The 24,140-nt window shown below is 28.0% G+C and overlaps 1 protein-coding gene across 2 annotated transcripts in view; it reads right to left on the minus strand.

Annotated features, from left to right (window-relative positions):
- The window catches only part of LOC115875981 (scavenger receptor class B member 1-like), a 116,054-nt gene that overhangs the window by 35,566 nt on the left and 56,348 nt on the right, over positions 1-24,140 (minus strand). The window contains exons 1-2 of one of the 2 annotated variants that reach the window (XM_030891621.1): positions 20,975-21,304; positions 8,841-9,043 (exon numbers count right to left, since the gene is read on the minus strand). The exons of the other annotated variant lie outside the window; for it this stretch is intronic. Of the exons in view, the coding sequence (XP_030747481.1) occupies positions 8,841-8,973 (133 nt within the window). The 5' untranslated portion in view covers positions 8,974-9,043; positions 20,975-21,304. Of the gene's footprint in view, positions 1-8,840; positions 9,044-20,974; positions 21,305-24,140 lie in introns of those variants that run through there. 2 annotated transcript variants of the gene reach the window in all.

A 24,140-nucleotide genomic window follows, 5' to 3' on the forward strand; every position in this document is an offset into this window, starting at 1 on the left:
TGTGGGGTGTAGAGGTTCGATAAGGAGGGGTTTGGTTTGTTTGAATCTCAAATTCCAAGAGGGTGAAAACGCTCCTCAAATATTACAATATTTGTTATTTAAAGAACGGTTAGTCTTTCGGGAAAACGCTTGGACAAGCGTAATTTATTTGTTTTTTTACATATTTTGAAATTTTTTAAAAAATCACACAGGGTGTTCCAAAAAGTTGTGTAATTTCTTAACCACGATTCTGCTTAAACTGCTTGACGTATAAAGCTTATTTTTGGCAAACGGATTTTTCGAAAGTAAAATTCCAACGAGATGAAACTACCCCTCAAATATTACCAAGTTATATAATAATATCGCCATATTGTTTTTTCTCATGCTGACATAAATGTGAGAAAATTTTATCCAGTTTGTCTGTTAATGAAAATTCTTGCTTTGCCTTATCATCACCATTACGAATGATTAATTCGACGCGAACGAAGTCGCTGGTACACGCTAGTTTACATATAAAATGAAAGCGATCTTCATTTCATATCCGTCGCTTACGCCGTTTTTATTCGATCATACGGTATATATCTTTAGAAGAACTTCTTTTCACTATCGGTTATTTCAAAAATATCTACATCGTGGAACATATTTAGATCAAATGAAAAAATATTTCAAAAATTATTTTAAAACTTTTTCGAGTGAGCTTGTTTTTTCTTTTTCGATTTTTATAATTTTCTTTTATGTTTAACTCTCAAAAATATTGCTGGTAGATATATTTAATAGATAAACTGGTCTTCTACTAAATGTACAAAAATATTTTTTGATATTGGGGTGGTATAATATACAGGGTGATCGGAACTGTATTCGAGAATCTTCGGTAGCATATCTACAGACAAAAATAGATAAAAAAGTTCGTATAAATTTATATCCTAAATTCGTCGATTCGGAGATACAGGGTGTAGAAGATTCATTTTTATTTCGATTTTTTCCAAAGAATTTCTGAACTAACGTCAATATTTGGACAATTTTCACGTGTTCGATGTCAATATGACTCCTACATGTAGGGGCCGGGCCGCCACATAAAAATTTTTGAACTGGTTTGAGGAGTAATAACTTTTCGTCTGTACCTGTATAAAACTACTGAGTGGAAAAAATATACATTTGCGTCATTTCTTTAATCTCCGAAACGAAGCATTTTTGGACATAGTACATTTATACGAACTGTTATACTTATTTTTATCTGCAGCATATGCGGTCGAAGTTCCTTAATACAATTCAGATCACCCTGTATATTAAGAAATAATTCAATAAAATCAAACAAACCAAATCACAACTGCTCAGGCAATCTTAAAAAAAACACTGTATGTTTTTTTCACCACCAATGTTGTTTTATTTTTTATTTAAAAGTTTAATTACATATTGTAAAAGTCTAAATAGGTCTGTACACAATAAAATTACTGATTGTTACGTCTGTCTGATAATAATTAGATATTTTACGTAAAATAAGTGATAGTTAATCGAACAATTTACTACACAATTACTACACGAGTAAAAAGTAAATAATTCATCAAATAAAATTCATTCTATTAATTCACAATTGACATCTCGTAGATACCTTTGCTAATATATTTTAATGAAATATATCCTTTGTTCCATATTCACATAAAATTAATTCAACAATAATTTAAATTAATTAAATACCACTAAATTCGCTGTTAAAAACTACTATATAATGCGTTATTTGTCAATATTTTTTAATTTATTATAGTACACATACATATGTTTTGCATAATTATAAAAAATATTAAATACAATCAATTTACACGAAGCCCATACTTCATTTATCAAGTTTTTTTATTTCATATTGATATAGTAATTTTGTTATTTTTCTTTTCAATATTATTTAAACTGTATTTACAATTTTTGAGATTAATATGTTTTTTATTAATTATATATTCATTAAAAAATAGCAATACATATATTAATCATTTAATTTGTCATGGTTCTCCTGCTAATAATTATCATTTTTGGTGATTTGTTGATTTTTTTTCTATTGTGTTTAAAATTGAGAGTTATACTTTCTTAATAATTATGTTTCTTTTCTGTACCTATCTCTCAATGTTACATATTTACCTAAGTATTTTTATAAATTGTCAATTTTAATAAATAATTTTATTTTAAAGTAACTAAAATGTTAATTAGATGTATGGCGTTTTTTAGAAAAAATTACATAACCTGACAGGTATAGGGGGGTTTAATTTTTTTGCATATACACACCCTAGAAATACAGGATGTTCCAATATTCCGTGGACATATAACAACTACGTATTTTTGAAATAAAAGTAATCTGAACAAAATTTACTTCTCTACAAAAGTGTTAAGTTTGTCCGTTAGAGGGCTTCAAATTAAAAAAATAAAAATAAACACAATTTTTAAGATATTTTGAGAACCGATATTACGATTTGAATGAGATTCGGGATGTCTATGTTTTGCTAGGTGTTTTAATATTTGACAGGGAGGGTATGAGAAGGGTGAAAACTACCCTCATCCCTACAAAAATTCTAGCAGAAATGTGGTTGTAACTTCGACGATGACTGATTTTTTTCGTAAACAGATCAGTTTGGCATTTGTGAACGATTAGATTTTGGTATTTAATACAGTTTTTGTCTCACTCATAAAAAATTCCAAATCGTATTGCTTTTGAAAGAAACAATGTCATTCCAAACTTAAGAGAAATATTTCTTGTCACATCAACCGTTAAAATTTAGTAGGTGATAATTAATCACTGATATTTATTACTAATTATAATCACTAATTACTTAATTACTACTAATTAGTTTTAATTAGAATTGCTAATTACTTAATTACTACTAATTAGTTTTAATTATAATTACTAATTACTTAATTACTACTATTTGGCTCCATAAATTTTAAATGTAATAACGTTTGGGTTTATTGTTGATTGATGCTCTCTAATGGACAAATGAAGCACTTTTGTATAAAGATAAATTAAATTAAGTTATCATAACATGATTATTTACATATATGACACATATTCACAAATAACTGGGTGGCGCATCGTCTTTGGAAACATAGAAAATCCCATGCAAATTTTTGCTCTCCAAATATTGGCTTTCCTTTTGATTTTACAGAGAAGTCGTATAGGGTTTTTAAAGATCTGCGAATGATGAAAACAATTACCAGATTTCAACAATTTGGAACAAGCCGATCTTAATTAATTTAAGAAAAACTGCTTTGAAACTGAAAGCAAAAACTTTAACCAAACCAGGCAGATGCCAACATTGCCAACATACCTTAAGGCTGTATTCCGTTGCAAAACCAGGCAAACCAGACCGGTAAACTACGGTAAAGAGAGCGGTTACTGAAAAACATCGGTTTGATACGCAACGGTTTTGGTAAAATACTGGAAACGTCAAATGTTGACGTTTTCTAAATTTCAATACCACTATTATAAAATTTATCTTTTATGCATTTTTAATGTACCTGTTCTCTGCTTTTACGTTTGCTTCTTCTTTTCAATGGAGGTTAATATTGAAAAGTACATTATTAATAAACTCGTTAGACAGCTGAGGTGAAGATTTACAGGTCCAATATTAAATACAGATCAATAATAAATAAACAAATCTAATCAATATTTATATTTTTATAGCTTACAAAACATTCACGATTACTTGTCTTGTTTTTCATGTTTTCTTTAAATGTTCCTGGCTTTAAGAAACAATGGCTGCATGATAAGTTTAAATGGTCCTAAAAAGTCATTCTGTTTAGTTAATGAAATTTATTTACCTTTACTGCCTAGCTCCATTGCTTTAGGATGTAAATACAAAATATTATTACAAATTTTAGAAATTAAATGAGAATTTCACTCGAACTTCCAATATTTGCTTGATTTCTGTCTCATAAATGACATTGATTGATAAACAAAACCAGAAAAACCAGCCTTCTCGCGCTGGTTAGTTTGGTGACAGTTATAACCAAATTTTTCAGGAACCGTGTTCCCTAATAAGAAAACTTTCAGGAAACCTCAGGAAACCGATAGAAACGGAACATAAAACCATAACCAAGGTAAGCAACGGAATACACCCTAAGTTGCCAACCAATAATTTTGTGAATGTCAAATTGTATTTTTTTATACATTAGAGCTTTTGCCTAATTCGAACAAGTATTAAATTAGAACATCCATTTTAGGGACATTAACCGTAGGTACTATAACGTAGTAGTATAGACAACACAACAAATTAAATATTTGACAATGATAAAATAATAGGGTAACAACTTAAGGTATGTATGTTGACATTTGTCTGGTTTGGCATTGTTACCTGTTCAGTTTTAATTTAAAAACTGATACATACTGTTTTTCTTAAATTCATTAAAATCGGCTCAAATTTGGCATGTGTATTTAATTAAAAAATTAATGTGTAATTTTTTTAATTCAGCATGCGCAGACTTTTGAAAAATCTATTTACGACTTCGACTTCGCTGTAAAATCAATAAGGGAGCCAATATTTGAACAGTTCAAAATTTGCATGGGATTTCCAATGTTTCCAACAACGATGCACTACCTGGAATAACATGACATATAAAAAAATCTATAAACATTAGTAAAAGTATCATTATTAGTGCATGTTTTGAGTCTGAAATATCATTTTTTACACTGGTTGTCATAAAATGGTGACAAATTAGTATAGATATGAGCAACACACTTTTAACACTTTTGTTAAAAATTTATTTACTTTTAAAACTGATCAGAATATATAAAACAGGACGTTAAAGTTTTATTTAACAGCGGAGAAATTTTTTCGTAAAATAAAATATTACTTTTAACACTTTTATTAGGTATAAATGCCCGCTATGCCGCCTTTATATTGAGAAATATCAGTTAAAATTAGTAGGTTGCATAGTTTTTATCTGTACAGAACATTGGTATAGAATATTCGCGGTATGTACCTAAAAAAGGAGTAAATTTATACCGTTCCATGTAAGTTTGGTGTAATTGAATTACATTTTCATTTGTTTACTTTCGCCAGTTTTACTATTGGCCCATACATGATGTAAATTATTGAATTTGTCGATAGTAGGTGACCAAATTTAGGTTATTAAAAATCTTACTTCGCAGATTAATAATTTTAATAAATACCTTACAAGTTTATTTAAACATTAGTTCTTAAACTTAATATATAATCAAATAAATGTTGATTTTATTTTAATTATTTATGTTAATTCGTTCTTCTATATTATTTATGTATTTCTGTTTTTTATTATGAGATGCTGTAATTAATTTTTTTGAAAAATAAAGGTTTTTAAATATATACAACAAATAAATTGTATAAATTAAATAATTTAAATACCTGTTTAAATCCATTGGAACTTATTATTCGACCTAATTCAATCTACTTCATCATACATAATAAAAAAAAAACGAAAAAACTAAAAAATTATTTAGATTTACGGTACCAATTAACATTTTTTTAAAATGTATCATATCATTGATATAAAATAATTATTAATTATTATTATAATAAACAAAATTTTATTGTCTGATATTAATGGTATGTCAAGTTGAAATTATATTTCAACTTGACATACCATTTATATTAACTGATATTAGGTATATTTTGGGAATGAAACAAATCTAAAAAAATATATATACTGGGTGCGTCTCAAAAGTGTGGCTCACCCTTATAACTTTTTTATTTTTTCAGATAAAAAAAACGAGATTTGGTATGTTAGTATATGACATAAATTAGGATTGATTGACGCATTCAATAATTGTTTTTGACCATTTTCAGTTTCACCTGAACCTGAAATGACTACTACTTGTGATTTTTGGCACCGTCGGTATTTTACCTTATTTGATAGAAAATGTCACTCTGAATAAAATGACATATCATTAATTTGTCAACTTTTGACATTTTCGCTTTACAAGGATTGTATTTTAAATTTTAATCTAGAGTGCCATGGCTGTGTTGAAAACGCTAATTTTTAATCAAGGAGTCTTGGAAAAATAGATTTGATCGTCTAATGTGTTCAGTGTCTTGTCCTGATCAGTTAAAAGATGCCCAAATGGCATTTCTATAGTCTGTCCAACGAGAAGATCCTTGACAGTGATAGATGTGTCTGTCATTTTAATTTCAAAGTAGTTTATTTTATTTTACAAAGAAATAAGTTGGTACAACTGGAACGCATAGCAGGATATATTTAAAATTTGATTGACAAGATGACAAGTGATTACTTCAAAATATTGTGAAACGAGAAAATATCAAAAAGTTATCATATCATATGTCATTTTATTCAGAGTATCATTTTCTATCGAAGTAAGTAAAAAAATACCGAGGGTGCCATTTAAAAATCAAAAGTTGTAGTCATTTCCGGTGAAACAGGAAGTGACCAAAAACAATTGAATACGTCAATCAATCCCAATTTATGTCATATAATAACGTACAAAATCTCGTTTTTCTATCTGAAAAAATTAAAAAAGTTATAATAGTGAGCCACTTTTGGGACGTACCCGGTATATCATTAAAATATTTTTAGTAATTATAATTAAACGGAATTGTTTTATAATTGACATGATTTTTGACCCACGAATGTTATCTCAAAAACGTGGAACCGCATATTAAATATACTTGATCATAATTAATGTTTTGTTATTTTTTTGCAATGTAATATATGTGTGTGCATATATGTCCATAGTTAATTAATTAAATAATTATTTATATCATATACATCGGACTCAAAAAGCTACTGTGCAACATTTTTTTAATATATCTATTAAAATAGCAGAAAATATTTCAGCAACAATTAATTACATATATTAATTACCAATTTTATTAATGTGCGACATATAAAAAGTTTCAAAGTCTATTTAATAAAAATATTATATGTATATACCTACATCAGTTGCAATTATCATTGTAGAATTTTATCCTTTAAACTGTTTAAATTTAATCATCGTGTTGTACTCTCCCTCATTCAAGCTTTTCTATTGTTTTATTTTATATTGCTGTAGGTATTACTAGAGCATGTATTTTTATATACAGGGTGCTATAAATTCGAGGTACGAGCATTGGTATCTCGGTAACCGTAATAGATACGAACATGGTTAATTTGGGGCACAGTTGCGCTTTGTGATGTCCATCAAGATGCCATCAAAAAAGGTTTAAAAATTTTAAGGATTGCTGAGTTTTTTGGAAAAAACTGTTTTTTTTGAAAATCAATTTTATTTTTTTCTGTCGTTACTTTTTCGAAAGTCAAAAAACTAATTGCACATTCTCATAGTCACTTTATGAGGGCTATCTGATAGTATTTTTAGATTTTCAAATTAGCTGATAGTTTGTGAGATACAGAGGCCAACTTAATTTTTTTAAATACGAACCTGCATTTTTTATTTGATATTTTGAAAGAACTCGGTCTCCTGAGTACAATGATATGCCACACTTAATATTTTTTTTGGTTTCAGAAATTTGAACACAATTTATTTAAACTAATTTTAAGTCCGGCTCTGTTTTTTTTAAATATTTAATCTATTCGTCGTTACAATATCGATAAGCTTTCAAACTTAAAAATGACGTGGGGTAAAACATTGAATATTGAAAATCAAATGCAATAAAATAATAAAAAATAATATACAAATGAATACATTACTTCACGTCATTTGTAAAAGTGAAATCAATACATCTCAACATTTAGAATAAAGAGTACAAAATGCTTTCGGAAGTATAAGAAGAAAGTTCAAAGAGCTATAAATAAAATTGAACGAAAAATAAATTTGTGCAATAGGGAAGGTTGTAACCCTTTCGTAGAACATTAGAAACTAGTTTGTAGAAGTTTATTTATTTATAATAACTACGATGAATATTACGCGTATTATTAGATCACACACTGAGATTTCAAATTCACAATAAAACAAATAAAAATAATATCTTTAAATTGCTGACCTGGATATAATTTATTTGAATCTCCCAATTTGCTCGATTTTCCTTATTCAATGTTAATTAGCGCTGATCAATATGTATATTACGATGAATATAATCTACGAAAGCGTAGAGCTGCCATCGCAACATTGAAAAATATTTGTAGCAAAATTTACACTTTTTCTGTAAATTTACAGAAAATCTGTAAATGTACAGAAAATGTGTAAATTTACAGAAAAAGTGTAAAATTTTAATTTTACAGAAAAAGTGTAAATTTACAGAAAATCTGTATAATTTACAGAAAATCTGTAAATTTTGCTCGATTTTCCTTATTCAGTGTTGCGATGCGCTGATCAATATGCTATTACGATGAATATAATCAGATTAAATAATTAAAAAAAAAGTCAGACTTGAAATTATTTTAAATAATAATTATATAGTTTTTTGTTGTTAAGGTACCAAAAACAAAAAAAGTATAAAGTGTGGCATATCATTGTACTCAGGAGACCGAGTTCCTTCAAAACCGAAAATAAAAAATGCAGGTCCGTATTTAAAAAAATTAAGTTGGCCTCTGTATCTCACAAATTATCAGCTAATTTGAAAAAAAATACTATCAGATAGCCCTAATAAAGTGGCTATGAGAATGTGCAATTAGTTTTTTGACTTTCTTTAAAGTAACGACAGGAAAAAATAAAATTGATTTTCAAAAAAATCCGTTTTTCCAAAAAACTCAGCAATCCTTGAAATTTTTAAAACTTTTTCGATGGCATCTTGGTGAACATCACAAAGCGCAACTTTGCCCCAATTTAACCATGTTTGTATCTATTACGGTTACCGAGATACCAATGCTCGAACCTCGAATTTGTAGCACCCTGTATTATTATATTATATAAACCTAACACCTTTTTAAATAAATCTGTTGAAAATACTTACGTCTTCTATTATTGATTCTTCGTGTTTTTCTACTAATTTCTTGTCTATTTTTGAAATTTTTCTGTTCTCCAGTATTAACTGCATCGTACGTCCGTCCAACAATGCCTCTCCAAATCGAATTAAAATCTTTCATTTTGTTTAAAAAATGGAGATTAAAATTTTAAAAAATATACTGAAGTGGAATTTTTCTTGTCGGTAATGTTCTGTAAAAATTTGTATAATATAGTTTTTTGCATTTAATCCGAACTGTGTACTTTGTGAAGAGCAAGAATAACATACAAACGCATTCAAAACGCTCTAAAAGCAATAAAATAAATTACATTACTAAAATAATTTTATTAAAACTTTTGAATTTTTTTATATAATGAAGTTTATTTTTTTTGGATATTTGACCGATAATGACGTATTTCATTTATGTATCAATCATATACAAAGTGTAGACAAATTCTTTCAATCAATGTGAGTTAAATAATCATTCTTTCATAAGATAGATAATCATCAATTTCTTTCGCAGTTAATATTAAATAATGGTTACGCAAAGATGTGTAGAATTCATTGTTAATCAATACAATTTCCTTGTGAATAATTTTTAATAATGCAAGTAGATGACTAATAGATATACAGGGCGGTCCGAACTGTACTCCGGAAACTTCGGCAACATATTCTGCAGATAAAAATAAATAAAAAAAGTTCCTATAAATATATGTCCTAAAATGCATAGTTTCGGTGATACAGGGTGTAAACCTTTTTTTTCGATTTTTTCCAAATAATTTCTGAAGTAACGTCAATATATGGAGGAAAATTGGTGTCTGGGAGTTTTTTGACATGAAAAAATTGATTTTGATGTCAATATGACTCCTACTTGTAGTGGGCGCCACTTACATATTTTTTAACTGGTTTGAAGAGTAATAACTTTTCGTCCGTACCTGTATAAAACTACTGAGTAAATAAATATACATTTACGACGTTTTCTACGTAAAAAAGGCTTCTTGGTAAAAATCGCTACGAGTAATGGTTCTCGAGATATTTGGAATCGAAATTATCAATAAGTGTCATCATGACATAAATTAAACGTGTTGACTAAATAGTTATTAGACTGAAATAATAAATTTGAAATGGGGTTTTGTACCAAAATTTCAACAGAAACTGTTTTATTACCATTTTTTCGCAGAAAAATTTATGATTAATTTAAAAAAATAAAAATTTTCCAAATTTATTACTTCAGTTAAATAACTATCCCTACTCAACGTGTTTATTTTTTGTCAATAATGACATGTATTGACTATTTCCATTCTAAGTATCTTGAGAACGGTTGCTCGTAGCGATTTTTACCAAGAGACATTTTTTACTTAAAAGTCTCGGAAATGTATGTTTTTTACTCAGTAGTTTTATACAGGTACGGACGAAACTCTTCAAAACAGTTAAAACACATGTAGGTGGCGCCCCCTACAAATAGAAGTCATAATTGACAATGTGTGAGTGTTTTAACAATTTATTTTTTGTGTATACAGGGTTGTTCACCACATACGACACGGAGTATTGTAGCTATAGGTTTATCACCTTTAAACCTTACCGTTTTTGAAATATTTTCAATTTTGTTAAATTGTAGTAAAAATTTCAAGGCTTCATTTCTCCAAGGGTATCAAAGTTTTTAATACTAAATATTGACTGAAGTTTAAGTATTGATTAGTTATTGTGTTGCAATAATAAAAGTAATACTACTTCATACAGAGTGTCTAAAAATTTATTTTAAATAATTTCTAGCTTTAAACGGCAATAACTTGTTTAATTTAAATATAATACCCTGTATATTTTAGGAGAATCAGATGCACAATTTAATTGTCCATCAAATTGTATTATACCATTTTTTCCTTATCTCTTCAAGTTTTCGTAGAAAATGCGTTTTCTAATAATTTAGACCTCATTTATCAATACACCCATGGAATATTGACATTTTAGATTGTTTTTAAAACAACAGATGAAATGATAATATTACCAGCCTATTTGTATACAAAAATAAAACTATTTAAATCTTTATAAAAGACTATACCATTAATTAAATATACCACCAGTATTTCCCCCAAATATTAATTAATTACATATTTAATTGTGTTAGTTAAAAAATTATTCTAAATAAATGGGGATTTGGAATCAGAAATCAATATAATAATAAGTTATGAAAATGAAACATCTCTGTTGTTATAAATAAGCATTTGTCAAAAAATGAAATAAAATTTTTAATGTGTTACTTTTTACCACACTGTCTAATATACATACAAAATTCAGTTTTTAGTATTTGGAGCAATTATTATTAATCAATGCAAGCAGTCCATTAATGTAGTTTGAATACTCGAATCACATTAATTGCTCCTTTCTACAAATATTTAAACATTTTTTTTATTTTTTAATGACATAAACGAACTATATCGACAATATTGGTATCTGTACCCTTTAAAAATTTCTTACATCTTTAAAAATAATCTAAAATGTCAATATTCCATGGGTATATTGATAATTGAAGTCTAAATTATAAGAAAATGCATTTTCTACGAAAACCTGAAGACATAGGTGAAAAATGATATAGTATAATTTGATAGACAATTAAATTGTGCATCTGATTCTCATAAAATATACAGGGTGTTCCATTTAAATTAAAGAAGTTATTGCCGTTTAAAACTAGTTATTATTTAAAATAAATTTTTAGACACTCTGTATAAGATAGTATAATTTTTATTATTGCAACACAAAATTTAGTGAATAGAAATACTTCAATACAATATTTGTTTTTAAAAACTTAAATACGCCTAGAGAAATAAAGCTTATAATTATTACTGTATTTTGACAAAAACCTAAATATTTCAAAAACGGTAAGATTAAAATGCGGTAAACCTTAATCAAACTTACCTTTATTTTAATCGTAGAAACTAAAAATGCAATAATATATAGGGTGTTCCATTTAAAAAAATACAACTTTGATATTTTTTATTTATTTGGTACACTCTGTATCTTGTAAAAATATTTTTAAATTGTAGCTCTAATAGTTCTTCAACGAACGCAAAACTTACAATTTGCAAAAATTAAATAGTTTAGCTACAATACTCCGCGTCGTATGTGGTGAACAAAGCTGTATATTTATAATTAATTCATTTTTGTTTCCTAAAACATTTTGTTTAAAAAAAAATATGTAAAAGTGGGCAACGCTCTGCCGGTCAAGCTTAATCACGTGACTAAAAGTTTATTTGATATGAACAGATATGTATGTATCATTTTATTATTTTTTTTAGTTGTTTCTTGGGTCTGGTGGCTATGGTTATATTAAAACAATAGTTTTTCAGTAAAGAAACGGTATTAAACACTCCAAGACATAGGAAAGACAAAAAAAATCCTGAAGAAGCATGACACAATAAATGCGAAACGTCGAAAAACTATTGTTTTTAATCTAACCATAGCCACCAGACCCAAGAAACAACTAAAAAAAAATATATGTATAAGGCTAAAGAATCACTGTCAATGTATCATTTTAGTGACATTATTTAGTCATTTCAGTACAAATTTTACGGTTAAATTTTGCTTTTTTGCACTGATTGTTATAGTTTATTGAATTTTTAAATTCATGACTAATAAACATAACACATATTGCTTTCAATTTTGCAAATGACCTTAATCATAATACCCTTATAAACATTCACATTGCTGGTACTTACACTTTTTCCATAATACAAAAGAATGATTTTTAATTACGTACGTAAGTTATGTTAAAGAAAGATAGTATGATTGTGTCTGTCGTAAACCCAGTTAGTACGTCTACAAAAAATAATTGTTTCTCTACCGGGTGCGTCTCAAAAGTGGCTCACCCCTATAACTTCTTTATTTTTACAGTTAAAAAAACGAGATTTGGTATGTTAATATATGACATAAATTTAGATTGATTGACGTATTCAATTGTTTTCGGTCACTTCCTGTTTTACCGGAAATGAGTACAACTTTTGATTTTTAAAGGCACCCTCGATATTTTTTTACTTTATCGATAAAAAATAACACTCTAAATAGAATGACATATCATATGTCAACTTTTGACATTTTCGCATATGGTTTATTTGAAAGTATAACTTGCGGTTCGTAACAAAATTTGACTCGAAATACCAAGTGTGTGGTACCTAATTATTCGTAAAAAATGCTTTTTCCAAATATGCTAATGAGCCACCCTGATTCCATTTGAAAAAATTGAGATATGATTAAAAATACGATTTGAGCATTTTCTAACTGGTCAGGACAAGACAATAAAAACATTAGACCATCAAATCTATTTTTCCAAGGCTCCTTGATCAAGAGGTAGTGTTTTTAACATGGCTATGGCACTCTAGATTGAATTTTAAAATTCAATTTTGTTTTAAGCGAGAATGTCAAAAGTTGACATATGATATGTCATTCTATTCAGTATGTCATTTTCTATCGAATAAAGTAAAAAAAATGCAGAGGGTGTCTTTTAAAAATCAAAAGTTGTAGTCATTTCCGGTGAAACAGGAAGTGACCGAAAACAATTGAATACGTCAATCAATCCTAATTTATGTCATATACTAACATACCAAATCTCGTTTTTTTTACCTGAAAAAATAAAAAAGTTATAGGGGAGAAGCATTTTTGAGACGCACCCGGTATACAGCAGTATTTTTTCTTAATATTATTTCATTTTCATTGTTACCCCCATTGCACTTCTAATAGGTCTACTCTGAAATTATAAATTGGTAAGACCTGATATTATCAATAATATAATAAAAACATAATGGTTGTAAGGCAGCTATTAAAATACATAAATATGTCTGTCGGTTAATTTACAAGGCATATATTGTACAATTTATGAACCTGGGGCGGTTAATACTTTATTCTGCCTTTACGCAGACTTCTACATTTTTTATCATCTTACGTGATATTTACGAGTATTGAAGTCTTGAACGTTTTATTGGTATTTGTAATATTCTTTTATTTAATTTCATTACCATACTGGATTTTGTTTTGTTTCAGACAGTGAGAAACATTTACCCCGTGTGATTTTATTTTTATAATCTCACGAGAACTAAAAATTAATCTGGATCATTTGATATTAGAGCAAAATAAAACACTAATTCTTCACAATACACCAAAACACTTTACTTTTAAACACAAGTTACGTCCAGGGTTGCCACCTTTTGTATTTAAAAAAGCGGGACAGCACTACGCACGGGTGCAACCTTTTTCTTAAATGTAAAATTTTATGTGCACGCATCGGATTTTAAAACAATATCGTAAGCCTTTTTGTGTTAACTCAAAAAAGCTATTCGAAATTTATAAATAATTACGTAAAAATAAAATATGAAAAGTTGAAAACAGAATTAGTAAATAATTAATTAAATCTAAAACAACTAGAACAAAACCTAAAAAAATCAAAAATTATAGCTGTATAATCTGTATAATTGGCTTTATTACTTTATTTATTTGTAAATGAACATTTTTTGGCAAAATATAACACTATAATTCAACAAAATATACCAAAATACTTTAAGATATAACATGTATACTTAGTATACACAAGCATAAAAAGGCCTTAACCCCTACAAGTGCGCTAATTTTCATTAAACACTTTTCTTTTAACACTGGACGCGCGTTTCGTTAACCAGCATCATCAGCAGATGATGAAAACTGATGGTTAGCTTCAAATTTATGGTTAGCGAAACCAACGCCCTGTGTTAAAAGCAAAGTGTTATGGTGTATTGCGGTGAGTTAGTGTTTCATCGAGTATCATTATCTACTTCTTTTAATTCTAAAATTTCTAAGATTTTAATTAATTCGTCGAAAAGAACTGTTTTTAAATTCAAGAAATTAATAAACATGTATTTTTAATAATAAATTTTACAATTTTATTGTTTAATAAAAACGTGGCTATTAAACAATATTAATCAAAATCGGGACTGTCCCAACAAAATCGGGACGAGTGGCAACCCTGGTTACGTCTGGTCACTAACGTTTTTGGTCACTTCATGTTTCACCGGAAATGACTGCAATTTTTGATTTATAAATGACACCCTTGGCATTTTTTTTACTTTATTCGATAGAAAATGTCACTCTGAATAGAATGACATATTATATGTTAACTTTTGACATTTTCGCATAGTAACATGCAGTTTATAAGGACAATTTAACTCGAAATACCAAGTGTGTGGTACCAAATTAATCGTAAAAAATGCATTTTTCAAATATGCTAACGAGCCACCCTTGTTCCGTGTGCAAAAATTGAGATATGATTAAAAATACGATTTGGACATCTTTGAACAGGCCAGGACAAGACACAAGACACGAAAAACATCAGACGATCAAATCTATTTTTCCAAAGCCCTAGATTGAAAATTAGTTTTTTAAGATAGCCATGGCACTCTAGATTGAAATTTAAAATCCAATTTTTTTTAAGTGAAAACATCAAAAGTTGACATATGATATGTAATTCTGTTCAGTGTCATTTTCTATAGAATAAAGTAAGAATATACCAAGGGCGTCATTCAAAAATCAAATATTGTAGTAATTTCTGGTAAAACCGGTGACCAAAAACAATTGAATACATCAATCAATCCTAATTTATGTATGTCATATACAACATACCAAATCTCGTTTTTTTATCTGAAAAAATAAAAAAGTTATAGGGGTGAGCCACTTTTGAGACGCTCCCGGTATAGTAAACTTTTGAAATTTGAATCAAAATTTTAAATTTTTCTTTAAAAACTAAATACCGTATGATCGAAAAAACGCCATCAAAGACGGCTGAGAAATGGCAATCGGGGATAATTTTGGCGAAGTCAATTTGTAGATGTCATTTATTAAAAACTGACATAAAACTTGTCAGAAATTTATACTAGGTCCTAATAGAAAGATTAAAAAAGGATAGAACGATTCCAGACACCAAATCCATTTTCAAAAATTTATTCTTTCTTGAATTTTGAAGTACTTACAACATTTAAAAATAATTTTCACAAAATAACAGCAGTATGCGCCATTAAAAAATAGAGAAAAACTTATTCCTCTTACTTCAATTTGGTACTTCTTTTTTAATTGGAATCAAAAAACAAATTATAGTAATAAAAATGTAATAAACAGAATTACTTAGTCTAATTGCTTTACGGAAATTTTCAGCATTTACAAAATAAAACTACATATAAGAACTCGTTTAGCTGGGACTGACTTCCCAACTTTGCGTTTTGGTTTGCTCAAAACCGGCTCTAAACGAGAAGGAAGAAAAAAATGGCCGATGGAAATTTCCACTACCTTTAGAATTGGCGGATGCAATGTTAAGACGTCCTTATACAGGGTCTTATAATCTATATTATCTATAACAGTAGTTAAACTAAGCTTAAGAATCATTAAGTTTTTCTTTAACTTGTTTTTTGGGAAGAATGTTTTAAGTTTAAGTACAGTTGTACAAATATAGGAAGAGACTTGGGGATAGCACCGGTTCCGTGTTATTTTATATTTCTCACGTCTCTAGCTATACTTGTTAAGTTGTACGTATATTCGTTATGGTAGAAATAATTTAAAAATATAGTTGACCGGCACAGTGTTGCGCACTTTTACATACATATACATCTATATTCTATCTTTTATTCAAAATATTTTAGGAAACAAAAATAAATTAACTATAAATTTACCAACAGTTATTAGTTACGTCAGCAAAACTCACCTTTTTAACAGCACTTAAAGGACATAAAGGGTCATTACTGCCGCATTATTCCCGTTCAAAATATTCTAATGAGATTGCGATGAGTTTTTTGCAGCGCCTATCAAGCTATCTTGTACACTTCGCAGTAAAAGAGGTTCGAAAAAGAACAATGTTTGACTGCAAGGTCTGCTAGTAAAATTTTTTAAGCTTAACAACACAATTTATTTAAACCAAAAACGCGTAATACAACACTATGTACAACACTAAAGTGTCAAAACGAATGACAATGTCAAGAAATAAATAAATGTGACCACTTGATATTTTTTGCAGCAGAACTACCACCTGAATCCCCAGCGGTAAATTTAAATTCCCGTTAGTCAGCCCGGCGCCCAATATGTCCATGGTTGGCAACAATGAATTGAAAAATCGCGCTCTCGGTTACGTAACTTAAAGTTTAAATGATATTGCTTATAAAATGGTAAGTAATATATAAAATAATAATAAAATCAATATTACATCCAATATTGGATTAGGATATAATAGATAATTTGAGGGTATTTACTTAATTATCATGGGAGATTATTTAAAGAAAACACGTAAAACATTATTTTCTTCAATTTTAGGTAATTTAAGATTTATACAGGGCGGATCAAAACTATATGTATTTTTCTCCACTATTTTAAATGTATTGTGTATTTCCCTGTAGTTTGTATCATAATAGAACGAAGTTTCTTTGTAATGCATATTTTTTTTGGTTTTATTAAGCACATCCTATATATTAAATGTATATTTAAGGAGAAAATTGTGTTTTTTTGAAAATATAAGACGTGATTTGACTTAATTAGTTATTAATTTAATTTTTCCTTAGGAGCGTTAAATCTTGGAGTAGTATCCAGTTTCATAGGGAGCTATTAAGATGAAGACTAGTTCTAAATTGGGACAAATGTTCACATTCTATAACGATATGGGCTACTGGTCAGGACACTCTTTGATCCTTTGACTTCTTTTTCCCCTCATATAATGGAGAAAGAGAGTGACCAATCATAATCCTATTTAAGATGGTTTGTTTTGATCTGTCTAGATTTGCAGTAGCGTGACTGTTAAAGAAAATACTTTTGATATTCCAGAGCTTATTAGAGAAATCCAAACTTGGAAACTTAAAAAAATATATTTTTGTTTAAATTTTGATAACCACTGGATCATTTCTGGCTTTCTTCTTTTTAATTTAATCTACTACCGATATTGCCACTTTATCAATATATTTTGATTTTAACTAATAATTAAAAAAAATATTCCAAATTTTCATTTTTTTTTTCACAAAAAGAACATCATAGACACGTTTCTAGGGTCGCAATATACAGCCTTAAAAATATTTGCACTTGTACCTTATATTTCTTTAAAAGCGTTTAAAAAATATTATTTTTTATATTTCAACCGATATTTAATGTTTTATTTAAAAAAAAGTCGACTTTTGAATCGCAAAATTTGCTTAATTTGTGACAATATACTGCACTTTTGACGCACGTTCACAACAAAATTTATATTCTGGTAAATTAGACCAATTTTCTGTTGTAACACCAAAGGTTTCCACCTGAATAAATAGAAATAGTTATACTAAGTTGACCTATTTGCAAAAAACGGTTTCAGAAATAACAACAGCCTACTACTCGTATTATAAAATAAATATCTTGAGCAATTAGAAGAATTTTCCATTTTATTAAATTGTAAAAGTGTGACACGTTCTCTGTATCTGTTTGTAATAGTTGGAATTTAAAAGGAAAAACAGGCCTAAACCTAAAATAAGAAATGCTTAAGTTAAGTATACATGCGCTGCGCTGAATTCGATCATAGTGCACATTTAAAATGATAAATATATAAAAACATTGATATGTAAATATTGTTTAAATAGTTTTTGCTTTATTGCATAATTGTTTACCTTTTATTAATAAACAAATTTAAAAGCTTTTAAAAATGCATAGTAATAAAGTACTTAAACAAATAAGTACTTAATTAATTGCGATGAAAAAATTTATTACCATATAAATTTTTATAAAACAATTTAATGAAGACGTTTTCTAGATTGTTTAATATATTTTTATTTAATATTATGTATGCATAAAAAAATTAACAATTTGTAAAAAATAAATTAGTTCCTAACATATTTGGGACAAATTTTCTTCGTTTTTTTTCTCAGTTAAAAGTAATTTAATAAATTACTGAATTAATGAAATAATTAATTAATAATTGTATGCATTATATTGTGATTCTACCTAAAAATTAGTTAATGTAGTGTGAGATCAATTTTATATTATACTAGCTGACGTGGCAAACGTTGTTTTGCAATAAGTATAAATATTTAACATTTGTCATTTTTATTTAAGGGGTTGAAATTTATTGAATTACTAATATCGCTATTAAAAAATAGGGGTTAATGGTAGAAGGGTGAAAATTTGGGGTTTTATGTATTTTTAAGGCCTCCTCATAAAAAAATAAAAATAAAAAATGTTGTCCAAAAAATGATAAAAAAAATTGAGGAATATCACTTACGAACATAAAAAATAGATAACAACCTAGATCTAGGTACTAAAAATATACATAAAAATTTTCATTATTATAGTAACTAAAAGTGTGACACGAAAATTTTATATATTAGGTAGATAAAAATAAAACTAAATATATTATTTTAAATTGTTATTGCAACTATTAAAACATTATGGATAAATTATTTAATAATAAAAATAATTTTATTTAATAAGAAAAAAAATATTTATTTGTCTAGTTTAGGAAATAATTTAGAACTATTATAATTATGAAGATTATTTATCAAAACACATGATACCAATAATTATTATTTAAATATTTAATGAATTTGCTAAATAAAACTAATTAAAAATATTATTGTAATAAATAATTTAGAAAAAATCACAATGTTTTCTTGTATTTAAATTTCCCAGTCTCTTCTTGTGTAAAATTTTTTAGTCATATCCTTGTCATATATTCTTTTAAAATAGTTTGGAGATTGGTAATTAAATTTAGTTTAATTTTAATTAATTAAAACATGTGTTCAATAATTATTATCAAAATAATTATTTTAATAATTTAAACATTGTTTAAAAATGAAAATAATTTACCTAAAATATAAATAAATAATTAATAAAAATATATAGAAATTAAAATTAATTGTGTACTTATATATTAATATTATAATTATGTGATTATTGTCTGTAGTAATTTAAATAAACCTAAAATATTTGAAATAATATTTATGTACATAGTACCGTTGATAGTACATAAGAAATTTAGCGCTATTAATAATTTTAAGATTTTTTTATGTTTTATTTTATTAACAATATTAATATATTATTTATTCATGATTTTATCCCTTATTGAAACTATATTTATCTATGTAATTATTTCAATAACGTAAAATATATGCAGTTACATGATATATTATATTAAAAAAAATATCGTTTTATTTTTTTTTTAATTAATATATTTCTTTTAATTTTAATTTAAATATTTTAAGTTAATTTAATTTTAGTATTTGTTTTATTATTTTAATAAATGCTTTAAAAAAATAAAGAAATTACAGTACATGTATTATATCGTATGATCGAAAAAAAACGACGTCTAGTTGGCTGGGAAATGACGATCGATGACATTTCCCATATAAATTCACATATAAAATGACAGCGATCTTAAATGTACATTTAAGGAGAAAATTGTGTTTTTTTGAAAATGTAAGACGTGGTTTGACTTAATTAGTTATTAATTTAATTTTTCTTTAGGGGCGTTAAATCTTGGAGTAGTAGGTATCCAGTTTCCTAGGGAGTAATTAAGATGAAGACTAGTTCTAAATTGGGACAAATGTTCACATTATATAAGGATATGGGCGACTGTCAGGATACTCTTTGATCCTTTGACTTCTTTTTTAATTAATATATTTCTTTTAATTTAAATATTTTAAGTTAAATTAATTTAATATTTGTTTTATTCTTTTAATAAATGATTTAAAAAATTTAAAAAAATTACAGTACATGTATTATACTGTATGATCGAAAAAAAAACGGCGTCCAGTTGGCTGGGAAATGACGATAGATGACATTTCCCATATAAATTCACTTATAAAATGACAGCGATCTTGGTAGCGATAAAATGGTAGCTCTGTATTTTGACTATTGTTGAGACTTTTAAATGTTATAATCATAAATTACTAAAAGAATAGAGCAAAAAAATAACACCCTTTGAATGAAAATAATAATAATACACTAATTAAGTTTGAATTTAAAATATAGATATTGGTGATAAATCTATATGTTTTAGGAAATTGCACTGATTAACATTGCTTCCTATATTTTGTTTTACTTATAGTCCAACAATAATATTGTAGTTTCTTGCCTTCACAAAACACTGAACAAAAATTTAACGAAAATACAATACAAAAAAAACTTACAATAAAAATCAAATCCAATCGCAGGACGGTTGAAAGAAAAATCGAAGAAGCAATAAAAACTTATTCAAACAAATATTGCACCACCGTTGACCGTTCGGATGTTTAAACAAATGAACTTGCTACTACTTTCGCTATGTAAACAAAGTACCGGCGCGCGCTATAAATCTTCACCAGCGGCTGCGATATACAATAGAGGAAAAAAGCAAAGAGTGCGTTCGCGTTTTTACCGGGCCGCAAGCAGAAACCGAAATATTTCGATCACCCATGCGGCAATTCAATATATAGATTTGCAGGATTGCTAAGCTGGGTTAGACCATAGTAGACTTAACCGAACTGGACTTTCACTGACCAATGGCAGCTCGGTGTCGGTCCCTTCTACCGGCGGTACTAGCTTTTCTAGAATACTCTTCTGCCACAAGCTGGTCTTGCAGGTTGTTCGATGCTCTTTTGTTTGGTTGATAATGCAGGCAAATAGCGTAACTGCGATGGTTAATGGTAATTTCTGTTATTGCCATTGAAAATAATTTATCAAATTATCCCGCATAGTGACATATACCATAATATCAAAAACACAGCGTTAAAGATGGCTGAGGGATGACAATCGATAATAATTTTGGCGATGTCAAGCCTTAAGGTGGTTCCTCGCAAGCGTGGAATTGCGGAACCAAATGTCAAATTAATTTCGCGGCGTTAAAAGTTCAAAAATTTGACCGACAAGACCGGAAACCGGGAATCCTGTAGAGATTGAACGAAAAAAGGTTATATCAAATTTTGTAGCATATTTTTATTTTGTTTGTTATTTTTCCCTGTTATTTGTTGCATAGAGAAATTTTAATATGCATTCTTATCAATATTATTATTACTGGCTTACGATTTTGCATTTGATATATTAATATTGTTTCTCAAGGCAACAAAAGAAAAAAGGTCAAATTTGGTTAAGTTTGGTTGGTTTTCCTGGCCAGTTGACCATAAAAAGGTTGTAATTTCTTTTTATAGTGTAGTTTAAAATTCCAGAAAAAAAAACAATTTTTTGGAAATACAGTAGAACTTCGATAGTTCGGATACATATCGGAATAGTCACGGCCAAATTAATAAAGGATTACTGGAGGAATATTTTTCTGATGTTTATTCTTCATACTTTTAGTGTTTCCAAACTAAACTTAAAATTTAAACACATGTTTGTTTAAGCCAAAACACTTTATAATACACATTAAAACTTCTTTTTGTTCTTAGAAATTATTGTGCTTTATTGTGCCTACATGTAAAGGATAGATCAAACCCAACCCTTTTCTATAGGAACTAGACGAAAACTAATATGGGTGTCTGGAGCTCAATTTTTATCAAAAACATGATGGTGAAAACCGTACATCGATATCTGTTACCGTTTCGGAGTTACGGGGCGTTGTTAAAAATGTGCATTTTTGACAAATCGCTGTAACTTTTTTGCTATGGAAAATTTTGTATTTTTATGAAAACATTTCCAAAACACATTTTTACCTAGAGTTTAATGGTTTCAGTATATTTTTTTTAAATTAATATTTAGGAATTATCAACAGAAAATTTGATTTTTTAAATGGGACACCCTGTATATTTTTAATTCATTGAAAATAATTTAAAATTGCCATTCCAAAAGTATAGCACACTTGATATTTTGCAAAATTCCTCTTCGCGATATAGAGTTTATAAAAATTCGCCCACTTTGAATAAGTAGGCTTTGAACGGCGCCGGCAGTAATGCAAAAAGAATCTAGCTGTGAGCCGCAATTAAAACAAAAATAATATTTGCAATGAGAGATGCAGAATTTTATTATAATTTAAGCTATGTGCAACAAACAATATAACAATAAAAATAATGAGCAATAATAACAATAAAAATAAATAGCAAACAAAGACATGAGATTTGGTCGGGACCGTTTTTGAACATTTCTCGCGGAATTCATTAACTTACTAGGCGTGAAAGATACCCTCGCATAGGATACCCTCTAGATTATACAGGCTATTTAAAAATAAAAACCTTTATTTTTCCGCAAAAATAAAAATCGATAGGCACTAAGTTCGGCGGCCTCGACGGCCAACGGCTGGGATCTTGGTTAGCTATTCAATTATTCTCGAAACTGACTGCAAAAATTTGCTGATAACTTCAGCGTTCTGAGGCGGTACCTCGCCTTGCTAGAAAAATTTGTTTTCGAGTTCCATTAGGGGCAGATCTTCAATAAGGGATCCAAAGCCTACTAGTTAAAAGTGGCGAACTTTTTAAAATTTTGTATTTCGAAGGGTACTATAACAAAATATCAAGTGTGCTATCTTTTTGGAAAGGTAATATTATGTTCTTTTTAGTTAATTAAAAATATACAGGGTGTCTCAAATAAAAAATCAATTTTTTTGTTGATAACACTTAACTTATTAATTTTAAAAAAATTATACTTAAATCATTAAATTCTACGTAAAAAGGTGCTTTGAAAATGAAACATTTCCATAGCAAAAAAGTTATAGCGATCTGTTAAACATGAACATTTTTGAAAAACACCCCCTAACGGTAACAGATATCGATGTGCGGTTTTCACCATCATGTTTTTGATAAAATTGAGCTTCAGATACGGATATTAGTTTCGGTCTATCTCCTATAGAAAAGGGTATTTCCCTTTAACCCTTAAGTACTCGCGTATGTTTTACGGACGTAAGTACTCGCGAGGCGCGTAGTATATAAAAATAAACTAAATAGAAATATTTAGGCATTGAGAGAATATGTAATACGTTTATTTAAAAAAAAGTTACTAAATTAATAAAAGTAGTTAGTTAAAAAACATATGGTTTATATGAAGCTTTATTTCTAATTGCCTAATCGCAAAATTTGCAGGAGTGCAGGAGAACAAAATTTGTCATTTTGAAAACGTTCATTACACACATTTTTGGAATGGTCTGAACATATATCTTTCTTACAATTAAAACATATTTGTTTTTAGTGTCTAAAACGTGTCTATTTTTTGACCTGGAGCATATTAGCTCAGGCCGTAGATGCCCACCAGAGGGTGCATGGTTTATATATAAGCCTGAAACAAATTAATATTATATTGAATTTTCAAGTCTATTCTATTTTTAAATATTGCGTCCAGGAATACATAAAGGTCCTGTGAGGCGCCACGCGAGTACTTGAGGGTTAAAAGCTT

The sequence above is a fragment of the Sitophilus oryzae genome, unplaced genomic scaffold (assembly GCF_002938485.1).
Source record: "Sitophilus oryzae breed Bouriz unplaced genomic scaffold, Soryzae_2.0 scaffold_1396_pilon_pilon, whole genome shotgun sequence".
NCBI lineage: Eukaryota > Metazoa > Arthropoda > Insecta > Coleoptera > Curculionidae > Sitophilus > Sitophilus oryzae.